The following is a 25,036-nucleotide window of genomic DNA, read 5'->3' as shown; positions in this document are numbered from 1 at the left end:
AAAAACATTTCTTTGTTTATTAGGTGGACTACGACAACATATTTTCTTTAGGGGCCGGAGGGGGAGGCGCTCCGTATATTAGCCGTTGGATGCGTTCCAAAATGAAGCTGTTGATAGACATTTAGTCTGATTCCTTAGTGAATGGCTGAGTAATGATAGATTTATGCGTGAAGCATAGATGTAGACAGAGAATAGTATAAACCAACCGTCTGTTCCATCATAGAACCATATAAAAAAAAGCATACATGACATACACAGGCTTAGTCTGCCATCTAGTGGTCAAAGTTGGCTCTGACAGTATTTCCTTAGACTGCGTCGTCGTACAGAACCATGGAGATGAGACTGCAAATGATGGGCAGAACAGTGATGCTCTCTCTTCGAGAGATGAAAGCAGTTGTGTGCGGTATGTCTTGAAAGGTTAACCCCCAGAGATGAACGTTTTCATTTGTTGATGCGTCTGGCATAGGATGTTTCAAGTGTGAATGAAGATTGCGTGTAACTCAGACGAGCCCTGAGAGCTACTTTAATTCTCGTTAGAATCCTCGTCATCTGCCTTTTTTTCGGAACTGTTTGACATAGGAGTTGTAAGTGAACGTACAGTACATCTTGATTTGAGCGTAACGGTGTGATTATGTGCTTTAATACAGAGAGAGCAGGTGGCCGCAGTAATTTTGCTCTTTGAGAAATCAAAACGATGCTGTTCTATCCTGTTTTTAGCTTTCCGTCGCTCTGCACCGACTCTTCATTTCTTTTTCGATATCTTCTTTGCGACAGCACGATCGATTAAAAGCGATTTTCATTTCATTTTGTTAGTTTCATAACGGCACTTTGAAAAAAGAACATGACATGGAGATGTATTCGGTAGATTTTATTGGCAAAAAAAATGGCAATGGAACTGTGAAAGGAAACAGAAATTGTGTTATTTAGCTCTCACACTGTTGCAGAACTTGAAGATGAGCATGTTTTGCTGTCTGGGATTCAAACGTGTGGTATAATTGCTTACTTGAGTACATGATCACCAAGTTATCACACTTATCTAGCAAACAAACTTGCTTGGAAAAAGTATGGAAATCATTTTACTGCTAGTGCCTCATACCATTTTTAGACTGCAACCTTTGCTAAACACCTCACAACCTCACCTCTGAGTCCCTGTTAGAGGCTTAGCATACATTTGAACCAAGTTTAGCATTTTCTTTATTTAGTCATCTCAATGTTAGTCTAGACGTTTTTTTGTCATATATGTGTAATGCTAAATCTTGGTTCCTGAACAGAATGTCAGTTTCTGTTTTGCTCTTACTTCACCCTTTGTGATGTTTGTTACAGCAAGAGGTGGCCATTTTGTGTGTATAACTGCTATGCTATGTTTAGTGTTGTGGCTGTGGTGGGGGCCGGGGCAGTCTTGTTAATCTGCGTTTGTTCTCTTAACTGTAGTTCATCTGTGGGTAGGAGAGGAGGAAGGCCATGGAGCCCTGGGCCCCGCGCTGACCCTCGACCCTAACCTCGCGCTGCCTAACCTAGCTGACACTGAGACGCACGACGCAGCCTCTCTTAACAGAGACTAACTCCCGCCCGAGCACCCGGCTGGAGCAAGGCAGGAACATGATGATGATGGTGATGATGAAGGAACACACTATATCAACGACGTTGATTTAAAACATGCTACAATCAAACAAGAGAAGTCATTCAAAAGGAACTATGAAGGAGTGTTTCTGCCCTGTGTGAGGATGGAGAGGAGACAGAGACAGACCTGCTGAAATGACTTGTAGAGGCCACTGGATGTGACGCTCAGCAAAGTGACAGACAGACAGCGACTTTAACCATTCTGTTTCCTGTCCTCTCATGGATGACTCCTCCCTCCATCTTCTGTCTTCTTCATGTCTCTCCTTTTGATGTTTTTTGCTGAAACTACCTGCTAAATGACAGTCCCTAAAACACCCCTACTATGACACATTCCTTGATCCAAGATGGCGTCCATCATTGTTGACAAAAAAAAAGCAGATAATATTCAGACTGAACTGTTGTGCTGACCTGTGCTTCACCTGTACGACAGACTCTCTCTCTCTCTCTCCTATCAGATCCAGTACAAGACAGGTATTCAGTGACCCCTGGATCACAGTAATGGTATTGTCCCTGGACTGTACCATTCCCACCCTTGTCCAGCTGTAGCTTAACAAGCTCCTTTTGACCAGACCAACCATCTATGGAGACCAAGCACACTTATTGCCACGCACATTTTAGTTGCTGTTTTCTACCCTGTTTTAGGGCCCAATGCTCTGCGTGTCAAAAACAAACTAACAGGGAGAAGAAAAACTGAAAAACTACAAACTAAACCAGAAGTATGACATTCTCTGACAATCTTTTCCTGTGCTAGCTAACTAAGAGAGAGCAGTAGTTTTCAGATATGATTGGGATGTTAGTAGATGTGACAACGAGGAGAGAAAGCCTGAGCATTGTACAGTAAAGTGTGATGATGGACAGAGGACTGAGGATCCTCACCCCACCCCCTCCCCATAACAGGAACAGGACTGAAGGGAAGACTCTTTTCTCGCTCTATATCACAGAGCCTGTAAATGCTCAGAACTAAATGTAAAAAGAGAGAAGTAGCAACAACAAAAAACAGAAACAAAAAAAACGCTGTTTGTGAAGAGCAGAAGGTGTTGAAGTGACAGTAATAACTAGTTTACACGACCTTGTCCTGTAGGTAAACATAGAGCTTGAAGAGAAGATATGAAAAACAACACGGGATTGTATTTTCTCCCCTTTTCATCTCTCTTATTGACTTCGAGGACTGTAGTGTTGCAAATGTTTGTAAGATACTGCCACCAATCAATGTTGCAAAGTGTTACTGACTACTGAAACGGTTTGATGTATTTACTTAAAAAAAAAAGAAGAAGAAGAAGGAGGAGAAGAAAAAACTGGAAAAAACAAATATTGTCTAGCCTTAGATACAGTCATCCGTTGTTGCATCCACGAAGCTAGTTGTTTTAGACGGTAGGCCTTAGGGTCGATCCGTTTTTCTTTTCTTCCAAGTACTGTACTTTTTTTTGCCTTCTTACATTTCAAAGAAAAAAGAAAGAGATTGACAATCTACTCATGTGCTCCAAACATATGCCCTTATATACATAATACATTGTGCATAGAAGGATTTGTTTTTTCTCCCAAAAGTATTTTGCGCTGTGATTAGTATTATAAATCAAAATCTATACAGTACAAAACTAGCTCACTAACTACAATGAAGGTGTGTGTGTGTGTCTGTGTGTCCCTTGACATTGTGAAATGTTTCTATGTCCTCTTGTGAACCCTGAGAATTCTAAATGCGGTATGTACAGTGCACATATATACAGTACATTTTCAGTTTGAAGGACTACAGTACATGGCTTTGACAAAACTGTTATCATAGTGCCAACCCAAGGCATGCAAGTCACCTGTGTGGTCATCATTTACATGCTGTTTGTTACTCTAAAGCAGAGTGATGATCGATGCTCAAGTTCCACATCGGGTTGAAATTCAACTCCACACACAAAAAAAAGCCTGTTTTTAATTTGCTTTTCTTGACTTTAGAATTCCCAATTCCAAAATATGAAGGAGGAGAAAAAAAGGACGAGAAATATAAAACAAAAAGTGGTATTGTTGGGAATTAAACAGGGTGCTGAATAGTGGATTGTGGGACTGGGTCTGAGTTAACCAATCAGAGGGCCCGGTCAGTCCCATAGTGATGCCCTCTCTCTCCTTCTCTCCGTTGTGTGGTTGTATAGCTGAGAGGTTAATATTAACTGTCTGGCTCTCTCTGAACCGGTATATGAGCATTCCACGTACGAACCTGTCTTGTGAGCTGAAAACCTTTTGTTTGCTGTATTCTCATGGCAGATGCTTCGTTTTGTAACTACTGAACTGTACTTATAATAAAAATAAAATGTATTCAAACTATAACGGATTGTTGTCGAGCGATGGGTTGTTTCTCCCCCCCCCCACAGGATAACAGTCACTTAGGAGAAAATAAAGCATCAAAATGCCAGTGTTGAGTGAACGACAGTCTGAATTTGCCACTCCCTCAAAACTATTCCGTTTCCAGTCTAGTCCTTTATCGCAGAGCTTCATTGACTATGCTCATGCTGTTGAATAGGCTACAATACAAACTCATTGTGGTTGGCCTATATGATATTGTCATCCCACCACAAACAACAACGTCACCTCACTGCATTGGATGGAGAACTGTCCTATAGTAGTTTTGTGCTCTAAAATATATACACACATGAATGTAGGCCTAGCCATCAACTTCCACCCTTAATGCCTCAGGTACAAGCAAACTGAAAATGGTTTACACACTCATGCAAACCAGGGAGACCCAGAATGGACCTACATACCGTCTGATACACACACACACACACACACACACACACACACACACCGAAAGAAAGATCAGTGTTCAGCTGAGAGCACTTCTCTTGACTGTTGTTGGTGAAGCGCTTGTTATATTGCACTGAATGATGAGCAATATAAATGATGCATCTTTCTCCCCTCTCCCTGACTTCACTGTTAAGTGCTGTACAAGGAAGTAGCCAGAGGGGATACAGTGCTGCCTGACTACAGAGCTGACCGTGTAGCACCAAACTGGCCTGTTCCATGACATCTCAAATGACAAGTAATGGTGTTGCTAACTGTAGCACTGTGCCCTTGGGCCAATGTTTTGTTAATTCCAAAACACCATCAAGTCCTATTTCAGGATGGGCAAATAATTGCTCTTTTCCTTGTTTCTTGTTTTTCTAGTCTACCCATCACGCCAATTTGTTTTGGACATATTGTGTGTAATTGGTTAGTGTGTGTGTGTGTGTGTGATCTAAGGCAGATAGTGCTGTGATATCATTTTTCACAGGTCCATTACCGAGCTGGAGGGTGCAGCACCTTCCACCCCCTGAGACCGCGTTCGTCTCATCTAAGGAATCTCTCCGTTTCCCATAGCAATGTCACAGGCAGGAAAGTAACAGTATCAAAACATTTAAAAAGGTCAAACTTCCTTACCCACATCATAGGTACCCGTCACTGGAGTCCGCTTTGTTCCCCTAGTTCTAGTCTGGGATGTTTTTCAAGGGGAAGTATTTCATGTTTTTATTCCTCCTCTTTGGTGGTACAGGCTGAAACCTGATCCAGGTCTGGTTGATGGGATCCATACTTGAGTTAACCTAACGTCAGGACCCAGCGGCTGCTGAGCCTGCTGGGAAGAGGCCCAGGTCAATGCCTGACTAATTTTTAAACGGATCAGCTGCACTGCACCAGATGTGTGTGTGTGGGGGGGGGGCGCTTGTTATGCACGGAATCTGGTCCTAATAAAACTCACATTCGCAGAGAGTAACCATTTGACATAATTATTTTCTCCTTCTGTCTCTGGTAGTGAAATGTATTATTTATTTGATACATCAGTTAAGAACAAATTCTTATTTACAATGACGACCTAGGAACAGTGGGTTAACTGCCTTGTTCAGGGGCAGAAGGACAGATTTTTACCTCGTCAGCTCGGGGATTCGATCTCGCAACCTTTTGGTTACAGGCCCAACACTTGAACTGCTAGGCTACCTGCCGCCCCAAACTAAATAGTGTTTCAAGGAAGGACGTGTTGTATGGGTATAAATCAGACAGTCCCTAATCAAAACCAGGATATTCATGTGTGTGTGTTCACCTACTGTGAATGTGATCGTGCACGTGTCACTGATTAAAGAACACATCAGGTCTTTTTTTCATTAGATGCTGCTCGTATGTCTTTTCATTGCTTGATGTTCTGTGACGCGTCATCAGTTTGCCTCATGACCCTGTTCAGAGCTTGATGAACATTTCTTCTCCCTTCATTTCGTTTTTTTCTCTCTCTATCTCACATCTCTTGTCTTGCCCGTTGTCTCTCTCTCTTCCTCTCTCTCTGCATCCATTTCCTCTTTCCTTTTCACGCCATATTGTGCTGCAATGTGTGCAGCGGCGATTGATGTGCTTAAGATGATGGTGCGGCTCCGTTCAAGTGTGCCAGCAGTTGTAACTGGGCAGATGGTGACCTCCAGTTGAACCTGTCCTTGCACTCATTTGTTCAGCTGTGGTTAATTTCACAGGCCTCCATGTTGCAGGCGTCTCTGCATTATGCACTGCTCCACCTTGGCCACTAGAGGGCGATAAAGACCAGCTTTTACCACATCAGGAGGAAACTAGCTACTCTCTGCCCTTGTTTTCACATTGCACTGAAAGGACTGACTCACGACAATGGTATCATAGAATAACAATACAATAAATACTACAATAAATGGCACCTTTTGTTCTGAGCAATTTGATCCAACGTCAGCAACCCCATAATCACAGTGTAGAATAACCAAGTCTATTTAATGTTGAAAATATATTTATTTGTTTTACCAGGCAAGTCAGTTAAGAACAAATTCTTATTTTCAATGACAGCCTAGAACTACAGAGTTGTACCTTGTCTGCTCTGGGGATTTGAACTCGCAACCTTTCGGTTACTACACCAACACTCTAACCACTAGGCTACGCTGCTAGTTACTTATGAGCTGTCGTTTGAATGCTACCAATCTGTAACCATAAGACAATCTGGGCCTGTCAGACTGTGCTTGGCACTATCCTCATAGACAGGGAGATCGTAACGTTGAGTTATTTCAATTTGAGAAATACCGGTACTCTTTTGGGATTCTAAGCCTAAACTGTAACGCTGTTCAATAATAAACACACACCCACACACCCACCCACCCATACACACCCATCTACACCCACATCCAGACCCACCCACATCCAGACACACACTGGTCATCTCACCACATAATGTAATCTCTTCTGCTCAATCAGTTTAGACAATCCCTGCATATTTACAGTACACTGAAATGTTGTTTATGTTGTACTGTATGTACTGTGGAGTGTAGAGTAATATCTCTCTGAACACACACACACACACACACACACACACACACACACACACACAAACAGAGAGGCACACACAGAAACACACAATCCCCTGGCCTCCTGTTTCCTGGTAAATGTGTCTCTGTGCTAGTCTCAGGCTCTGCCTTATGAATCGATGATCATGTGGTGTAAGGGAGATAGATGGCTTTTAGCTCCATCTTGTCTCCTCTAATTGTAAAATATTAGTTACATTAGACTCTGCCTTGTGATTAATGGAACTTATTTGGAGGTGGCCCTCTCCTGGCCCTCCCCTTTCCAAAGTTCCCCACTGACTTTTGAGAATTGAGTGATTTCACTTAAAGCAGACAAATAGGGCTCTCTCTCTCTCTCTCTCTCTCTCTGAGAGGAAGAGAGAAGAGAGAGGCCAAGCAAAGGGAAGAGAGAAGGAGGGAAGGAAAATAAGAGAAGGGAGGGTGAGGAGGAGGAGGAGGAAGACAGAGAGAGATAAGGACAAGCAAAGCTTGCATGGGGGAAAGCACTGACGATAAGGTTTAAAAAGTTATGCCAGAAAAAATAAGCCAAGAAATTTAAGCTTTGCAGGAAATAAAGCTTCGCCAGATTTATACCGTGTAACACATTGCAGATCACACGCTGAAAATACAACCCGATCTCACAGAGGCAAGTGAAGTCTTGATCTTGTTCTAGACCTGGTCGTCACTGAGAAAGGTACATATATTCATCATAACGAACTGTATTAATCATGTGGTGCTTTCCAATAACCCTCAGCCCAGTCCTCTTGCCTTGGAAACACAGTGACTGTTATTGATACCCGCAGACCACTTAGCCGTGCTGGGAACATGTTTGTGACAGCCAGAGACCGGGTTGCCCTTGTAATGTCTGCCATAGGAGAGAGATAGATCATGTTGCGGCGATATGAGCACCTTGTAGGAGACCTACTCCATACGGCAACTTTTCCATCCCGGCCCTCCTCTGTTCCTGAGCCCATGGGAAGTGTGATGTTTTTATTCGTCCTCTCTTCTGTTTTTTTTCTTTTTTCTTAATTGGCTCAGAGGCCTTGAGCAGCACCTGGCATGTATCGGGGCGAGTCGACATGATCTGCTCTGTTTAGGACACCGTCTCCTCTGGCTGTTCAGCTCCCACGGTTAGCCTGACACATACATCACTCTCTGTTAGCCACTGCTTCAGTCATAACGCTACTTTTTGACACGGGTTCGTTTTTATCAGCCTTTTTTTTTTATCCTTCTTTCTAGAAGGTCAACAGGAAGTTTTATTTTTCACTCCCTCTCTTATTGTTTCTGTCTTTTCCGTTTCCCGTACACAAGCACACAGAGACTGTAGCCTACACTCTTACAGACTTGGACATCCATTAGCTGTCTGCAGTGACAGGTCAGCAATAGATTGGAGCTGGAGTAGAGACGAACACTCCTGAACTGTCCATCCCCAGGCCAGCTCCTCTGCTCCCGGACACATGCATGCAGAAACACATACACACATGTACGCACACACACACACACACACACACACACACACACACACACACACACACACACACACACACACACACACACACACACACACACACACACACACACACACACACACACACTGACCTAGTCCTGCTGAGACAAGCTGACATACAGGCCATCATCACATGATGAATTTACTGCTCCGTACCCTTGAGCCCCAACAGTCCTCAGCCAATCACAAGTGAGAGAGGCCCCGGTTTGTGTCTGCTCAACAGAGAGGACACTGACACTGCAGGTGCAGGTACAGAGGCTCTGACCACTGGAGAAGTGTGACCTTACAGTATGGGGTTTATAGTCCTAGCTGAATGGCATCTACAGACGCTAAGAAAACAACTGTTTTAGTGGAATAGAGACAAAGAAGGAGAGAGTGGGTGAGAGAGAGATAGAAAGACTCACTCTTTTGAGGAACTTATTAACAGCTTCTTCTGGTACAGCAATTAATAATCTAGTTCAGTATTTAACATGGGACTGAATCCCCAGTGACTACTTTTTAGCTTTCTTTGATGCATCAACACCCCCTCCCCTCTGCCTCTCCAGTGTATTCCTTAGTGTTATGTGTGTGTTGGTTTTTCTAGTTAACCAGAGAAATAGACCAGATCGCTATTCCCCGAACTTCAGCCCAATTTTACATCAACACACACAGACTTCTGAAACCTCGTAATACAGTGGAAAAGTCAATCCCTCCAGGGCTTTGGATATAAATACAAATATCTTTGGTAAATCAATAGACATGTACCTTGAATCAGAGTAAAAATTATAGGTCTTTAATGTTTGAATAGGGTAGACCAGGGTTCCCCAACTGCTGGCACGTGTGCCAAATTTGGCCCGCGGGTGGTTTTATTTGGCCCCCAATGTTTTCTGCGCAAAAATAAAATATTATTATTAATTTTGGGTAATTTGCATTGATGGACATAAAAGACTGTAAAAGCACCAGGAAATCAGCTCCAAGTGATTTACATTTTGGAAATCTGGTCCCAAGTATTCCCACACATAATAGAGAGACACATAATCGTATACAAATGTAAGCAAGGTTTGAAATGATGGGTGTTGAAATGATGTCAAATATGAAATTATGTCAAATATTATATCTGGTTGGGCTTTGTGTGGTCAATTTGCACTCTACAAATAATTTGTAATGATGTTCCAGCCCCATGACGATCCACTCAAGAAGAAAACGTCCCGCGGCAAAATCTAGTTGATGATCCCTGGGGTACTAGACATTCTAATGCTTTTTCCCAGCCATTACATTTTCCTGTCTGATGTTTACGGATCCATGCCACCGATTAATGGATGCTACTGTAACGTAGAGCTGGGACGATGAACCAAAAATGATCGACCTTGACCGTACCGATCACCTATCGCAGGCATTTTGCTGATATTACTGTAGTTCATTACAATAAGTAGCCTATACTAGAGAAATGTGATGTTTGAAATTAAATATATTTCAGATACCTTAATAGAAAATGACTCAAGTAAAAGTGAAAGTCACCCAGTAAAATACTCCCGAGTGGCGCAGCGGTCTTAGGCACTGTATATCAGTGTGTCACTACAGTCCCTGGTTTGAATCCAGGCTGTATCACATCCGGCCGTGTTTGGGAGTCCCATAGGGCGGTGTACAATTGGCCCAGTGTCGTCCGGGTTTTGCTGGGGTAGGCCTTTATTGTAAATAAGAATTTGTTCTTAACTGACTTGCCTAGTTAAACAAAGGTTAAATAAAATGTTTTTTAAAAGTACAGTGGTGGAAATGTACTCAATTGTCATACTTGAGCAAAAGTAAATGCTATACCTCACATTCCTTATATTAAACAAACCAGACGACACACTTTCCTTATTATTATTATTTTTTGACAGCCAGGGTCACACTCCAACACTCAGACATCATTTACAAACTAAGCATTTGTGTATAGTGAGTCCTCTAGAACAGAGGCAGTAGGGATGACCAGGGATGTTCTCTTGATAAGTGCATGAATTGGACCATTTTCCTGTCCTGGTAAGCATTCAAAATGTAACGAGTACTTTTGAGTGTCAAGGAAAATGAGTAAAAAGTACATTATTTTCTTTAGGATTGTAGTGAAGTAAAAGTAGAAGTTGTGAAAAATATGAACAGTAAAGTAAAGTACAGATACCCCAAAAAACGACTTAACTACTTAAGTATTTTTACTTAAGTACTTTGCACCACTGAATATGGGTGATTGTTAATGGGACAACTGTGGCGAACATTAATATTAGATGAGGGCAGTGGGAAAGTAGGCCCCTAAATGGCAGGTCATTCAAGAAGACGAGTAAGCGGCCGGTACGTTGCAATAATCTTGAAAGTTGTAATAAAGTTGTAATAAAGTTGTAATAATCTTGAAAGTTTATTGCAACAAACTGTCCGCCTACTTTTCTTATTTTCTTGTTATAAACTTTTCATTATATTTACTGTTATCACATCAATTCAAGCAATTTATTGCAATAAGTATGTTTGTCCATATCGCCCAGCTCGAAAGTACACTTAGTACCTTTTTTTCTACCTAGAACCTAAAAGGGTTCTTCGGCTGTCCCCATAGGAGAACCCTTTGGATAACCCTTTCTGATTCCAGGTGGAACCTTTTGGGGTTCCATGTAGAACCCTTTCCAGAGAGGTTTCTACCTGGAACCAAAAACAGCTATCCTGTGGGGACAGTCAAAGAACCCTTTTGGAACCCTTTTTTCTAAGTGTACTGTAACGCTGAGAAATGATGCGTAGGATGCCCCAGCCAGGGTTACAGGTCAGGATAAGGGGGTATAGGTGTATAGGTTGGACATAGAGTGTGAGGTGGTACTCGGGTGTTTGGGAGTGCTTGTTTGCTGACTAAACTCTGAGCCTTTACAACACGCAGGTTATTATTGGCCGACAGATGGTGCATCACATTTTACTGCTCACACCTTCTGTGGCTCTCTCTCTCCCCAGACGCAACTCCACCCCCCCCCCCCCCTCTTCAGAGGAATGGAGCATAGCGCTACTCTTTAATACACAACACTCTCTCTCCAACACAAACACACACACACACGCTCACCTCTCTCGGTATGTGTCTATTATAGGGACTCGACCACCGTCCTTTTATCTCTGTTTGTCACTCACATTCTGTACATATCCACGGCAGCACACAAACATACACATCATTCTGTCATCACACATCTTTACATATTGGAATATTGTATGTTTCCTTACACTGTACATTAACAGTTCAGGTCTTTTTCTTTACATCCCAAAGAAATGTGTCGCTTTCCTCCTTAAAGTGATATTTTGGGATTTTGGCAACGAGGCCCTTTATCTACTTCCCCAGAGTCAGATGAACTCGTGGATACCATTTTTTATGTTTATGCGGTTTTGAAGGAAGTTGCTAACTAGCGCAATTTCTAACTAGAGTTAGCTCAATGACTGGAAGTCTATGGGCATATGACTCACGAAACGAGCTCTAAATTCCTTCATACTGGACACAGAGACATAAAAACTTGTATCCACAAGTTCATCTGACTCTGGGGAAGTATGAACTTGTATGAACACTGCAAAAATCCCGAAGTATCCCTTTGATAATGGTGTAAATTGTCATTTATTCAGAACATATTGTGGTCATCTTTATATATAGAAATTCCAACACTGCAATACAAAAGGCTATTTTAAAGTTGGCCACAAGGTTTCCCCAATACATGTTAAAATGGTTGGCTTGGTTATCTTTCCTTGTGCCCTTCTTTATTCCTACACTTAGGGGGAGAGTGTCGTAAGTCGTGCCAAAATGATCAGTTGAGCCACACAAAATTTGATCATGTGACCAAATATTTAGGAAGAGGTTGTCATTTCATGGAGTTTGTGAAGGAAGAACCCATGTGGCCTTTTATACAGCAATGTAAAAGGCTAGTTTAAAGTTGGCGACCATGTTTCTCTAATATAAGTGAAAAAGGTTTGGTTTGGTAAACTTTACTTGTGCCATTCTTTATTTCTAAATTTAGGCTCAATCCCAATACCTCCCCTTAGCCCTCCCCCTCGTTTTCAAGTGTCCCTCAAAAACAAAGCAACTGATGGTAGGGAGAGCTAGTAAATAACCTTAAGGAATGGGACGTCACTCGCACACAGCAAAAGCCGCCAAAGGTTAGCCTACCATGCAATTCATTGACTACGAGCCTCGTGTTTTTCCACAATGCCTGTAATGGCGGCAGGAATAGCTTTTTTCATAATGTGGCCATATTCTGGCTGCTGTGGCTGTGGTTCAACGTGGAGTACTATTAAAACAGAAACATTCATTACATAATAGCAATTTGACATGTAACAGTCGCATTGCCTTCACTCAGTCATGATTAACCAGTGGAAGCAATTAAAACCACTGTTCTGCACTAATATCTATAGCAAAAGTGTAAGGGTCCATGCACAGATTGGCTACATAGCCACACATCCATAGGCATACAGATATTTGTATCCTCCACTGCACAATAAGTAAGAAATTAGTTAGTACGTTACTTCGGCTGCATTGAATGACAAAATATCTTCAATCTCTAACGTTGACATTACTAGCAACAATAAAGAACACTGACAAGTGATTGACTTCGATTTTCTTTTTTATGAACAGCAAGGCAAGCTTACAAAATTGCTCATTCAATTTGCAGTAAATGCATCCACTTACAGCCACTGGGTTTCACAAGAAGAAAGCCTGGTTTGCTGGTTTGCTGAGGAGTCCCTAAAACATTAAAAGGATAGTTCACCCATTTACAAAATGACACATTGGTTTCCTTACCCTGTAAGCAGTCTATTGACAAGGTATGACAGCAATCCGTGCATTCCTTTTGTTTCACTGGGGCATTTTTAGCACACATGCTAAAACGTTTTTCCCATTCAAGTCATGGTACTGATATTAGCATTTTTCCCGTGTCATGTTCAAATCAACTATAAGGGACTTTGTTGAGCTTCACAATCAGTTGGAGATACTTTTGGAGGATTTGGACATGATGCGTGGAAAATGCTAATATCGGTACCAGGAATTGGATGGGATTTGTGCCACAAATGCTAAACGTTAGCATGTGGAAACAGTGACAGGGAAACTAAACCAAAGCATGGATTGCTGTCATGCCTTGACCATGGTGCTTAGAGGGTAAGGAAACCAATATGCAATTTTGTTATTTGGGTGAACTATCCCTTTAAACAACACAAATTACAATTCATACAAATGTCAAATGCTCATATAGCAATCTACATGTATATAGCTAGCTGGATAATGTTAGCTAGTCAGATAGCTTGTTAAATAGCAATTTTCGTAAGTTAATGTTGTGACAAAGAAATATGCATAATCATATGTCTCTACATTAACTAACATATTCCTCTTAACTGTAATTGTTTTTCGCATGATTTGTTATGATGTTAAAATGACTTATATTTGCTTCAATTCTAGTATTTTTGTCAGACAATATTCTTAAAGCAACTCTCCAGGGTTGGGTACCAGAGCTTCATGGGAATTTTGAGAAACACTTAATAGAAAGTCCGCATTTCCTATTCGCTTTGTTTGGAGAGCCAACTACAGGGCTGAAAAGGCACTACGCCTCGCTCAAAGTTTAATTGGGATACCACTATGACTCAATGGGGCTCACGGGATTGCGCAAAATGAAGTGGGAGGTCTAAGGGGAAGGCTGGGGGGGGGGGTATTGTGCAATGGGGTTGTTGAGACCACTTCTTTTCCAGTAAACCATTTACAAAATGAATCATGTGACCAAATAATCAGGAAGAAGTCATCCTTTCATGGAGTCTGAAGGAAGAAACCACATGGGAAAATTGGTAAGCAAGTTACAGTAGGTCCAAAAGATTTTCACAAAGTCAAATTAATGCATTGTGTTATTAGATCTTTTTAGGAGTGTTTGATACATCAGTTCGGGTATCTGTAAGCTACAATATGAGGTCCTAAACCAAGCATGAAAGTGTATCATTGTAGCTGTGTGCGCTAATACAGTCAAATAGTTGCTTTGGGGAAAATTGTTTCATTTGGCAAAGGGCAAGTTGAGCCAATGGCTCAACATACCCCATACAAATGATGATCACATTTGGTGAGTTTGAGGCATAATATGCATAATATTTTGGCCATTTACGATGCATATAAAGTCACGCTACTGCATTTGAATTGTTACAGAGCAAACATCTTCATGCCCTGTGTATACACATGTAAAACCCGCAGGGATCTAGCCCGCCTTAAGGTTCTTGAGAGACCAGCCAAGGAAGTGAGAGAAGGGAAGAAGTCCGTTCGAGCAGCAGCAAGGGATGGGAAAAAAATCACCCTTATGACACTGAAGAGGTACGCTGACAAAGGGGAAAACAAAACGTGCACCTGCGCGATAGAGAAGCTATGACAGAGTAGCAGAGGCACCAATGTCTGACAGCATGGAGTCTGAGCTTGCTAAATATATCAGAAATCCTATGGGCCAGTTTCATGGTCTTAGTAGCCTCAAATACATCTTACCCCAAGGCTTACCCTGTCCCTATGTTCAATTTACCCCATACCATATCTCTTGTGCCAAGAGAACACTTTTATTTGGACAAGCTACGTTTTCAAAGCAGTTGTGATTATGTCCACCGATACACAACATCCTAACGTGTATGTAGATATCTTTGTTGGAAAGAATACCATATTTCCCTTGACGTGGTGATGCTGAATGTACATAATAACTCAACGTGCCCCGCTCTCCCCTATCACACCATAACTGGTCAATCAGAGTGTAGTGCAGTCTGTAAGAGAGTGCATGTTAGAGTACCTGTAATGTGTATCATGCTTCTAAACCCTTAATAACACACTGGGCGGAAATGAGACAGACTACCCCCCCCCCCCCCCCCCCCCCCCCCCCCCATTTTCCCTTCATTCTCAGGGTAGAATGACTGTTTGTGAGCATCTGAAAGTCATTAGAGGTTCTGCAGTCTGTCAGGTGCCAACATACACACACGCACGCACACACACACACATGCACACACACATCAACACACACACAGGAATGTTCACACACACAATTGTGCACACACACACCTCATACTTACATGGAGACACACACACACACCCTCACAGACACACGCACACAGAGATACACGCTGAAAGTGCTGAAGCCCAGCAGCTTCTTTCTGCTGTGCAGGGCCTGGGGATTCGTCATGTGCTGATGAGCTGCTATAACAATATATGAGCAAATCACAAGCAGTCTGCAAATGAAAAATGTCCCCCCCCTCTCTTCCCTCCCTCACACCCTCGCACACACACGCACACACACTTGCTCTGTTCGTCAGGCTTTGGGGAGAGGGGCTTCCTACCTACAGACGTAGGTGAGGAGTGCTCTCTCACAGATGGTAGCACTGGCATCAGATGGAGTTTATATAAGAGCGATTTTGAGTACGTGCCAAGGCACTGTCGTGGGAGACTGTATGTGTGTGTGTGTTGGCTTCGTGTATATGTGAACGTTTTAGTGTACGGTCATGGGCGTGTTTGCAAACAGATTTGTGTGTTTGAATGTATGTGTGTGAGAATGCTTTGGTCAATGTGCGTGTACAGGTTTGTCTATGCGTTGCTCCCGTGTGGATCATAGTGGGAGCCACCAGTGGGAGGCAGTCGTAGGGCTGTTACACTTCGACGTTCACTAGAGAGAGAGAGAGAGAGAGAGAGAGAGATGTTTGAGTGGAGAGGGGGAAATCGGGGCTACGGCAATAGAGGAGAGAGATGGGATCACAGACAGCATCCAACACATCTCTGTTAGCTAGGGAGGGGTCCAAAGGAGCGAGCTACAGTACCCATCTGCTGCCACCCAGCAGTAGAGAGGCTGGCAAGGGAGGGGTGAGGAGGTGGATGTAAAGGAGGAGGAGGTGAGAGTGAAGGGGAATGAGGGCGGTCTCCTCCTGCCTTTCTCTTCTCCAAGGCGTGGAGGAGGGAGGGCTGAGGGGTAAGTAGGGGGCGCGGGCAGAGTGAGTAGATACAGTGGGCTGTTTGAGGAAGTCATGTGGTAGTACCCAAGCCCTCCCTCCCCCTCTGTTCCCTCTGATCTCTACGCTCAAGGCCTTTGGGTGTTAATTAGGAGACCTAGATAATGCCACACTAATGAAAACAAGACCAGTGTTTTTCTCTCTTTTCTGATAAAGCTTTGGGTTGGGTTTTGAACAGTCTCTGGACACATACGAGAGAGAGACAGAGAGAGAGAGAGAGAGAGAGAGAGGGATAGAAAGAGAGCGAGAAAGAGATGGAAAGATGGAAAGACAGAGGGAGTGAAATGCGAGAAAGAAAAGGAGAGAGAAAGCGAGAGAAGGAATGAGGGGGAGAGGTTTCTGAGGTAAAACTATTTTTCCTGTTTCTTGTCACTCGGCACCTCCACACACAATGGCCCAGCGCAGTGTGTCATGGGGAAAAGGAAAATCTCTCCTGTACCTGCTGACCCATTGTGTGGGCGACTACACACACACACGCGCGCGCGCACACACGCACACACGCGCACGCGTACACACACACGCGCACGCGTACACACACACACACACACACACACACACACACACACACACACACACACACACACACACACACACACACACACACAGCTCAATTCCGGTTTGAAGATTCCAACATGTTTGTGTGCAGATGTATGATCTGTAGGGGGATTAAAGTGAGTGATGTGAGTAGGTGTGGTTCCTGCCCTCCAGAGAATCAGAAGAAGTGTTGGTATCTGAGAGAGGTGGTGGGTGAATCGGGGGGGCACCATCTTGGGCATAATCCATGCGGGCGGTGCTGGTGTGTCTTTGTGCGCTGGCCATTTGTTTGGGTTGTCGCAGTGTGTGCCGGAGTAGGTGGATTAGATGGAAACTTAAGAAGCATGGCTGTCTCCATGCAGCTGGGTCCAGGCATCTGTCATTCCTCAGTCCAACACCGCACACCCTATAAATCCCAGAACACACAGGCCAGACTGACGCACTTCATTTCAACAACACCATGCAGAGATGCTGCAGGGAGGGGGGGGGGGGGGGGAAGGGGGTTCTATATGTGTGTGTTTTCTTCTTTTGAAAGGAAGAAACTATTTAGTTTACAATTCAACCCAGGATAAGCACCATATTCCTACAGTGTTATGCATGAGTGGAATCGCTCTGGTAATCTCAGACCCAGCTTGCCTTTGTCTTCATATAGGACAGTCAGTGTCATTATGTTTGTTCAAATTCTAGATTGTACTTTTTTTTAAACCTTGGATAGACCTCGCTGCAAAGTTAGAACTGATCTGTGTTTATTTTAAAAGTGCAGAAAAAAATGGAGAAATAGAAAAGGGAAGAAGAATAGAGTTGACTTGTTTGGGGCAACACTCGGTCCCCCTAAGTGTAAAATGGGATGAGATCTTCTGCCTCTCGGACTTAACGTAATGTAAGAGAGTGTGAAATTAAACTGCACAGGAATAAAAAGTGTCCTTCATTGTGTGTCGCCGGCTCGCTTATCGAAACATTCCGACAGCTGGAACATCTAAAGCTCCAAAAACTTGTAGCAATCTCCTTTGTGTGAGGTCCTGAGCCGACATTGTGATATTTGAAAGCCGCTGAGACTCCAAAGCCAGCGTAAGAATGGCAAACACAACGTGCCTCTAAATCCTGCCTCTTCGCGACAACACAATGTGTCAGTGAGTGTGTGTGTGTGTGTGCGTGTGTGTGTGTGCGCGTTTTGTGTACCTTTCACTACTATCCTTCTTTCACTTCTCTACATTCCCCGCACCTACGCAGCGTCTAATAAACTCTGTTCATTTGATTTACCCCGTCTTAAATTGAATTGAAGAAGAAGAAAAAAAAAATAATGACAGAAAATGTACCGTTATTAATAATAACCCGAAAGCAGTGTACAACAGAAAAGTGTCTGGGTTTGCGCTGCTCTCGGGTGGAGAGCGAGATAAGTGAAGTCGGTTATGATGGGCACGTTTTCCGACGTCGCTCAAACGAGCGGCGCAGGCTATTAAGGGGCCATTGTGTTTGCTGCAGTGAGGATCGGATCCAATTCGAGAGAGCGCGTGCAATTGTTGGGAGTGGTGAAGGATACAGCTGGTGCGGTACACACCGCTAAAACGCCGCAGCGTTCAGAGGGAGCCACTGCTGCTCCTCTGAAAAGAGGCCTATCCAAAGAGAGGGCACTGAAAGAGTTTTAAAGACGGCGTCTCAGGAGAGCACTACAGCTAAAACACTGTGTAGTAGGCAGACTACACAGTGCAGAGAATGGGGAGGGGGAGGAGGGTGACTCTGGCCAGCTGATGGAACTGAGTTTGACCCCTCACATGTCAGCCAGGGTTAGGTTACTCCTGTAGTGCAGTAGGGGCAGAGGGCTGGGAGTGGATGGGGCTGGACTGCTGGGTCGAGAAAGATGCTCCTCTGAAAAGAGGCCTCTGTCGGTGACAGAGCTTGTTTTACATTCTGGTAAAGTAATACAGCGTAATGATGAGGTGACTGACTGTTGTCTCTCTCTTGTTGTCCTCGCACAGGTCAAGGAGGTCACGGAGGTCAGGGGGGTCAGAAGCCGTTCCAGTGCAGGTACTGCTCCTACGGTGCCTTTCAGAAGGGCAACCTGAAGACCCATGTCCTGTGTGTCCACCGCATGCCCTTTGACAACAGCCAGTACCCTGACCGCCGCTTCAAACGCTCCCGCATCGACTCGGACGCCTCAGGGAACTCTGAGGATGGGACCACCAGCTATCCCACGGGAATTCATGGGGGTACGGCCGACCCCCCTCTCTCTGGGGACCCCCTGCGTCCATGACCGATGTCACCTGGCGTGGAGGTGCCAGCCTTCAACTCTACAACTACTGTACTCACTAGAGCCACATAACAGGGACTACTTACTTCGCCTACTCCCAGAGCACAGCCAGATAAAGGGGGCCATCAGTGACTGTACTGTTTTACCCAGAGCTCACAGGACATCCTCAGTGTGTACTAGGTCAGTAACAATGACATAATATGCATATAAACAACACATACCATGGGTTGAGTATTCCTTAAGATGGGTCCTGAAGAAATGCATCTATTCATTCATATAAAACTAGGTATAGATATGTTAAATTTAGTTATGCGACAAATAGTGGAGACGACTATATAAAAAAATAAATAATAAAGGAAATATAGAAAATCTTTTAAATAACTTTTATCCCCCAAAAATTATGCTTTTATCAGAAAAATGATCCCATAAACGATTTAGCGACAATTGGGGAAGATGGAATAGGATTGTTGAACACACCCCTCAGAACATGACACCGGCGGCTGCCTTTTGCAGAGGGCGAATGATGAGCAGCCAGTGGAGACTGGGGCAGGCAGCGGCAGTGGGGGGGCCTTGGTGCCAGCCTGACTGGAGCTGTCATCGCAGAGGAAATCAATTCAATCCCCCCTCTCCCCTTTTTTCATCTTTCTCGACCCAGCAGTCCAGCCCCATCCACTCCCAGCCCTCTGCCCCTACTGCACTACAGGAGTAACCTAACCCTGGCCGACATGTGAGGGGTCAAACTCAGTTCCATCAGCTGGCCAGAGTCACCCTCCTCCCCCTCCCCTTTCTCTGCCTCTTTAAAACGACTCAAATCCAACATGGCCTCTGAAAGAAGAAAAAAAATCAATGATGTATTTAAAGGAGCCATTAGAGGCACAGAGATGTGTTCTGTGCAATATTGTCATTTATTTGGATATCACCTTACCAGACACTGAGAGGTGGAGTTAATTGAATGTGTTTTATTTCATTTAACTTTTATGTTAGGAGGTGGATGGTTGTTCTTTGGAATTGAAATTGTAGCTAGTGAAGATGTAAAAAGTGGAATTGGGACTTTTACAACTTGATGTGCTGTAACTTTAGTCAGAGGTAGAATGTTTCGTTATATATGAAGACCGTGAACGTCACAGGACTTGTTTCCTCAGACACGATGCAGGACTATCTTCCTATAGGCTCCTCTACAGCAGCTTCAGAATGAGCAATAATACATAGAGATAATCACCCTGCTCCCTGTCTCTAATTTGAACGTCTTAGTTACAAAATAGACAAAGGGACATTTTCTACAAATGTCTTTTCCAATTTATTTCTAGGTTTCGGACGAAGCATTTTGTGACTAGTGGGGGGTAAAACAGAAGATGTGTTGGTATGGAGGCATGGGGGGGATAACAAAACAAAAAAAATTCTGATAAAGAGAAATGATCCGGACTTTAAGAAAGTCAATATCTTCCCTCACAGCCAAGGAGAGCTGAACACTTAAACCCCAGGGCCTTAACACCACAGCTATGCCTAAAGGAGTTTACAGTCCGCTCAAATACACTGCTCCTATCAGTTGAGAGAGAGAAATAAGAAAGAAAGAAAGAAAGAAAGAAAGAAAGAAAGAAAGAAAGAAAGAAAGAAAGAAAGAAAGAAAGAAAGAAAGAAAGAAAGAAAGAAAGAAAGAAAGAAAGAGAGTATGGATATGTACAGAATGCAGTTGTGGTTTAAATGGGGTCATTTGAATTAGGACTTTTCTGCCATTCAGTGATCTACTTACAGTGTTCTGTTGTTCATTTGCTTACCTAGCCTAGTTCGCACTGCCTTACTTCAGATCGAATCGAGCAATTTAATACAACTGTTTGTATGATATCTCCCATGAAGCCACAACATTGAGATACAACTGAAACGACTGTGGTAAGCTTTAGGTTTAAATGCACTACTGCGTTCTTGGTGACTGTGCCAGTCGCTTGCTTTTTCGTGTGTGTATGTACGTGTGTGTGGGTGTGCCTACCTAACTATATAAGAGAAAAGAATAACTACAAAAAAACTACAAAAAATAAACTCTGAAGAAAAATAATTCACATTCCATTTCTAGCACTTTTCAGGTTTTCCAGTATATCTGTATGCTTCAAACTATGCGATATGGCAATGATGCTTTTCATGACACTGGAATCATCATTGTTTGCCAATTCTCTGTGACGTGTTCGTCCATCCCTTACTGTGCTACTGTTTCCCTGCCTGCATTCCAAAATAACCCACGTTTTCCCTGAAAATATTTTGTTTGTCATGATTCAATTAAGAAACAGACACAAATGTACAATTACAACTTGATCCTCCCTGCGCTAACAAAGAAGATAAATCATTTCTATGTACTTCTCTGTGTACTCTGTGTTCATGGCCCTGATACTGTCCACATTCCTTGATGAAGTAAATGTCTATATTGGAGGTAAAGTACTTACTTAGAGGATTTTGTTGCTACTACTATATACTTACAACCAGTAGACAACTTTGTATTTAAATATAACTATTGGGCATTATTTATTATTCTACATCAGTTTTACAGAAGAGGAAAACAATTCTGATAACGGTAAAAAAAAAAATCATGGACTCTTTCTGCTGTCAGGAAGTTGTGAAGTCTCTGAGGCAGTTCGTTTTATCCAGTGTTTTACGCAATAAAAACCTCTACCTCTGGAAATGCTGCCTTTGTCTGGTCCAACATACAACATAATGTTACTCTTGTGTTAGGTCTTCCCTTGGTAATCCTAATCTTAACAGTTCACAACTGAGCAGGCAACTCCTTCCCTGCCAATAACACCTGAGGTAATCTAGTTGTGCCTACTCGCCTACCTGTAGGTGTGAGTGCTATACCGATGATTACTGTTATTACCACACACGCAGGATTTGTTACTGTCAGCCTATAGACACTTGCATATCCCAGGGAAACCCACATATGCAGCCACAGAACACGCTGATAGAGCTCATCCAAGGTGCCCTAATATTTTAAGACAGTCAAATTGAAAAGAAGCTGGTGATGTGTGGCGCCAAATGAGACTGAATGAGATAGAATGGCTTTCATAAAGCGTAATGAGCACCACCTGTTACGTCTCACCAGCAAAGCCATCACTATTATGCCTATAAAGAAAATGTAGGACTGATACTTCGTATTTTGAGTGTCAGTCTGCAGAGAGAGACTGAGAAAATGAGGAGAAACTGGAGAGATACGCGAGGGGTAGAAAACCCAGTGAATTTGAAATGTTGTCCCCAGCGCGAGCACTTCCTTTTTTACTGTTAATGGAGAAATACAGTGCGTGGCATGTTTAATAGGTTTCGTTTTTATTATACAGCGCCGAATAATTAACTTGGAAGCAGAGTGTCACATAGATTTATCTTTTAATTAAAATAGCGTGGTTCACGCATATTTGAGTGGTAGTCCAAATAAACGCAATATCCAAATTTATGTTTTGTTTATCTTCCTGTTAATTATCAGGAGATTGTTCGCTGTATAACCCTTCATCTCTTTTTTTTTCTTTAACAAAGTTAGGAGGTCTGTATCGCAAGCAATAAACCCTCACAGTCAGATTTTATTAATTTACGGGTAATTACGAGAACAGGGACGAATAAGGTGCTTAGAGTGATCCAGGTTCATTTTTATAAACAGTGATGAATGTGCATTGCTGGCTGGCGCACAGAGATGATGAAAATAAGCATGTTTTTATTTTATTTTATTTTATTGTTGGAAATTTGAATAATTGACAATATCTCTATTCCATCCCAGGGCTGAGCATTGTGAAACAGCCACCGAGCCTAGGACCGCACATACGCCCACTCACAGCATTCAACATACAACAATTCACATACAGTAAACACACATGCACAAGCAGTCACACTTACATCCGTACTGTGTGCTTAACTTTCATTTTCCGTCGTTCCTGTCATATTGGTAGAAGTGTATTGAGGGTGTCATGCTGTAGAACTGTACACTGTATGTTGGTAATGTGCTTAACGTCAGTCTGCTAGCTACAGTAATTGTTCCAGTGTGAGAAGAGAACAGGCCGCTCCTCATCCGCCAGTGGAAAACCCTGTGTTCATCCCCTCCATCCCACCAAGCCAAGCTTCACACTCCAGATAAGACCGTCAAAAGGGTGAGTGGCTGTGCAAATGGAATCTCCGCCGCTGTGAATGGTGGTGATGGTGATCTAATTTTGAGTGAGTGTTGTGTGTGTGTCCAGGCTTCCTCTCCTCTTAACAGGGGGCTGAGCTAAGGATCCACGATGTAGCATTCGTCCGGGTCGATGACTGTCGGCTAGATTCTGTAATCTGGCTGATAGCTCCATTAGTGTGAAGAGAGGGGTTTGGGCCCGTCGTCAGTCAGTCTCTCTCTCCCACGTTCCCCATCACTGGGTGATGGTCCCTGGGCTAAGAAATCCCACCGGATCCAGGGACTCAACAATGTGAATGAGATGTGGCTCATGGTCTAAGATGTTTCTACCTCTATAGGAGCCCCATTGGAGTTTGACAAATCCTTATAGCCCAAGGTAGTTTTACGTTAGGACTGCCTTTACCTTTTACCCCAGGTATCCAGAAGTGTAGACTATATAATGTCCCCTTTAGCAAGGTATGATCCACCCAGTTTGACATATGCTATTTGGTACAGAATGAGGATGTGGCCATACATCTGCATCACAGACCATCGACCATCATAGCGTTCATATTGACCGACACAAAGCCCTGGCCCAGACACTGGACCTGAATAGTAGTGTCCAGAGGGGTTTCCTGTGCCATGTCCTATGGAATACATTTAGAGGTCACGGGAGGTCAGAACGGGTAGGTCACCTGAGCGTGTGAAAAGTTTGCGTGTGTGCGTGCTCACGTTTGATGAGTCATTCTGCATGACAAAATATGCGTGTCCCTCATTGCTCTTACTTTACCTAATTGAGTCCTGTGTGAAAACTATAGCCAGCCCCTGTTCACAGTTACAACGCTCAATCCCACACACCTGTTTCTTTCCCACAAACATAAAACAATTGTACATTCTTCGAACACCTGAAACAAATTGCTCCTGCAATCGAGAGACAATCACTATGCTTAATTCGATGTAATTCATATCTAAGCTTACCTCTTAAGCTGTCTGTATCTACGGAGTCTGTATCTACACACACACATGGACACTCCCTTTCTAATTTGCTCACACACACATAATATACACATACGTACATATTGACTCTACACACACACACACACACACACACACACACACACACACACACACCCACTCACATACAATCATCATATAGGCTTCTGCCACTCTGTTTGTCATATATCCTGATGCCCAGTCACCTTACCCCTAGACATATCTACCTCTACCCCTCTAGTATCCCTGCACATTGCAGATATGCTACTGGAACTGACTGAGCGTGTAAATAATATGCTTACGTACTTTCTTGTTTCTTGTGTGTTTTTGTTCTACCTTATGTTATTTTTTAGTGTTACATTGTTATTGATTACTGCATTGTTGGGTTTAGAGCTGGCGAGAAAGGCATTTCAATGTACTTGTGCATGTGACATTAAAAACTTGAAACTTGGAACTTGGTAGCAGGCATGCCAGCTAAGAAGTCAAGCTTGCTACTCTAACTTGATTGGCAGCCTGAAATTGGCTTCATGGTAGCTAGTTATGAGATTGGGAACCTACGTGGGCTAGCTTAAGCTAACTTAATAAAATTGCTACGTGACTAGTAGAATTGCAGTGAAAAAAAGAGAAGAAAATAACATAGATATATATATATAAATATATATATTTGTTTTAACAGGATAAATAGAAGGCACATGCATGACACCTCTGTCAATATAGTTTTCAAGGTGCATTTGATTATTTGACCATGTTTGAGCCATTGTTCC

At 43.1% G+C, this 25,036-nt stretch overlaps 2 protein-coding genes across 5 annotated transcripts in view; both read left to right on the top strand.

The window, feature by feature from the left end:
- LOC139411350 (zinc finger protein 536-like) overlaps positions 1–3,919 on the top strand; it is a 174,355-nt gene extending 170,436 nt beyond the window's left edge. For all 4 annotated transcript variants that reach the window (XM_071157614.1, XM_071157612.1, XM_071157613.1 and 1 more), the window contains one exon: positions 1,432–3,919. In XM_071157614.1, coding sequence (XP_071013715.1) covers positions 1,432–1,562 — 131 coding nt within the window. In that variant the 3' untranslated portion in view covers positions 1,563–3,919. The remainder of the gene's footprint in view (positions 1–1,431) is intronic.
- LOC139411351 (tumor protein p53-inducible nuclear protein 2) overlaps positions 1–25,036 on the top strand; it is a 360,874-nt gene that overhangs the window by 326,074 nt on the left and 9,764 nt on the right. The gene's annotated exons all lie outside the window — the stretch shown is intronic.

Source organism: Oncorhynchus clarkii, chromosome 6 (genome assembly GCF_045791955.1).
Source record: "Oncorhynchus clarkii lewisi isolate Uvic-CL-2024 chromosome 6, UVic_Ocla_1.0, whole genome shotgun sequence".
Classification (NCBI taxonomy): Eukaryota; Metazoa; Chordata; class Actinopteri; order Salmoniformes; family Salmonidae; genus Oncorhynchus; species Oncorhynchus clarkii.
This window is presented reverse-complemented; position numbering and strand designations above follow the sequence as displayed.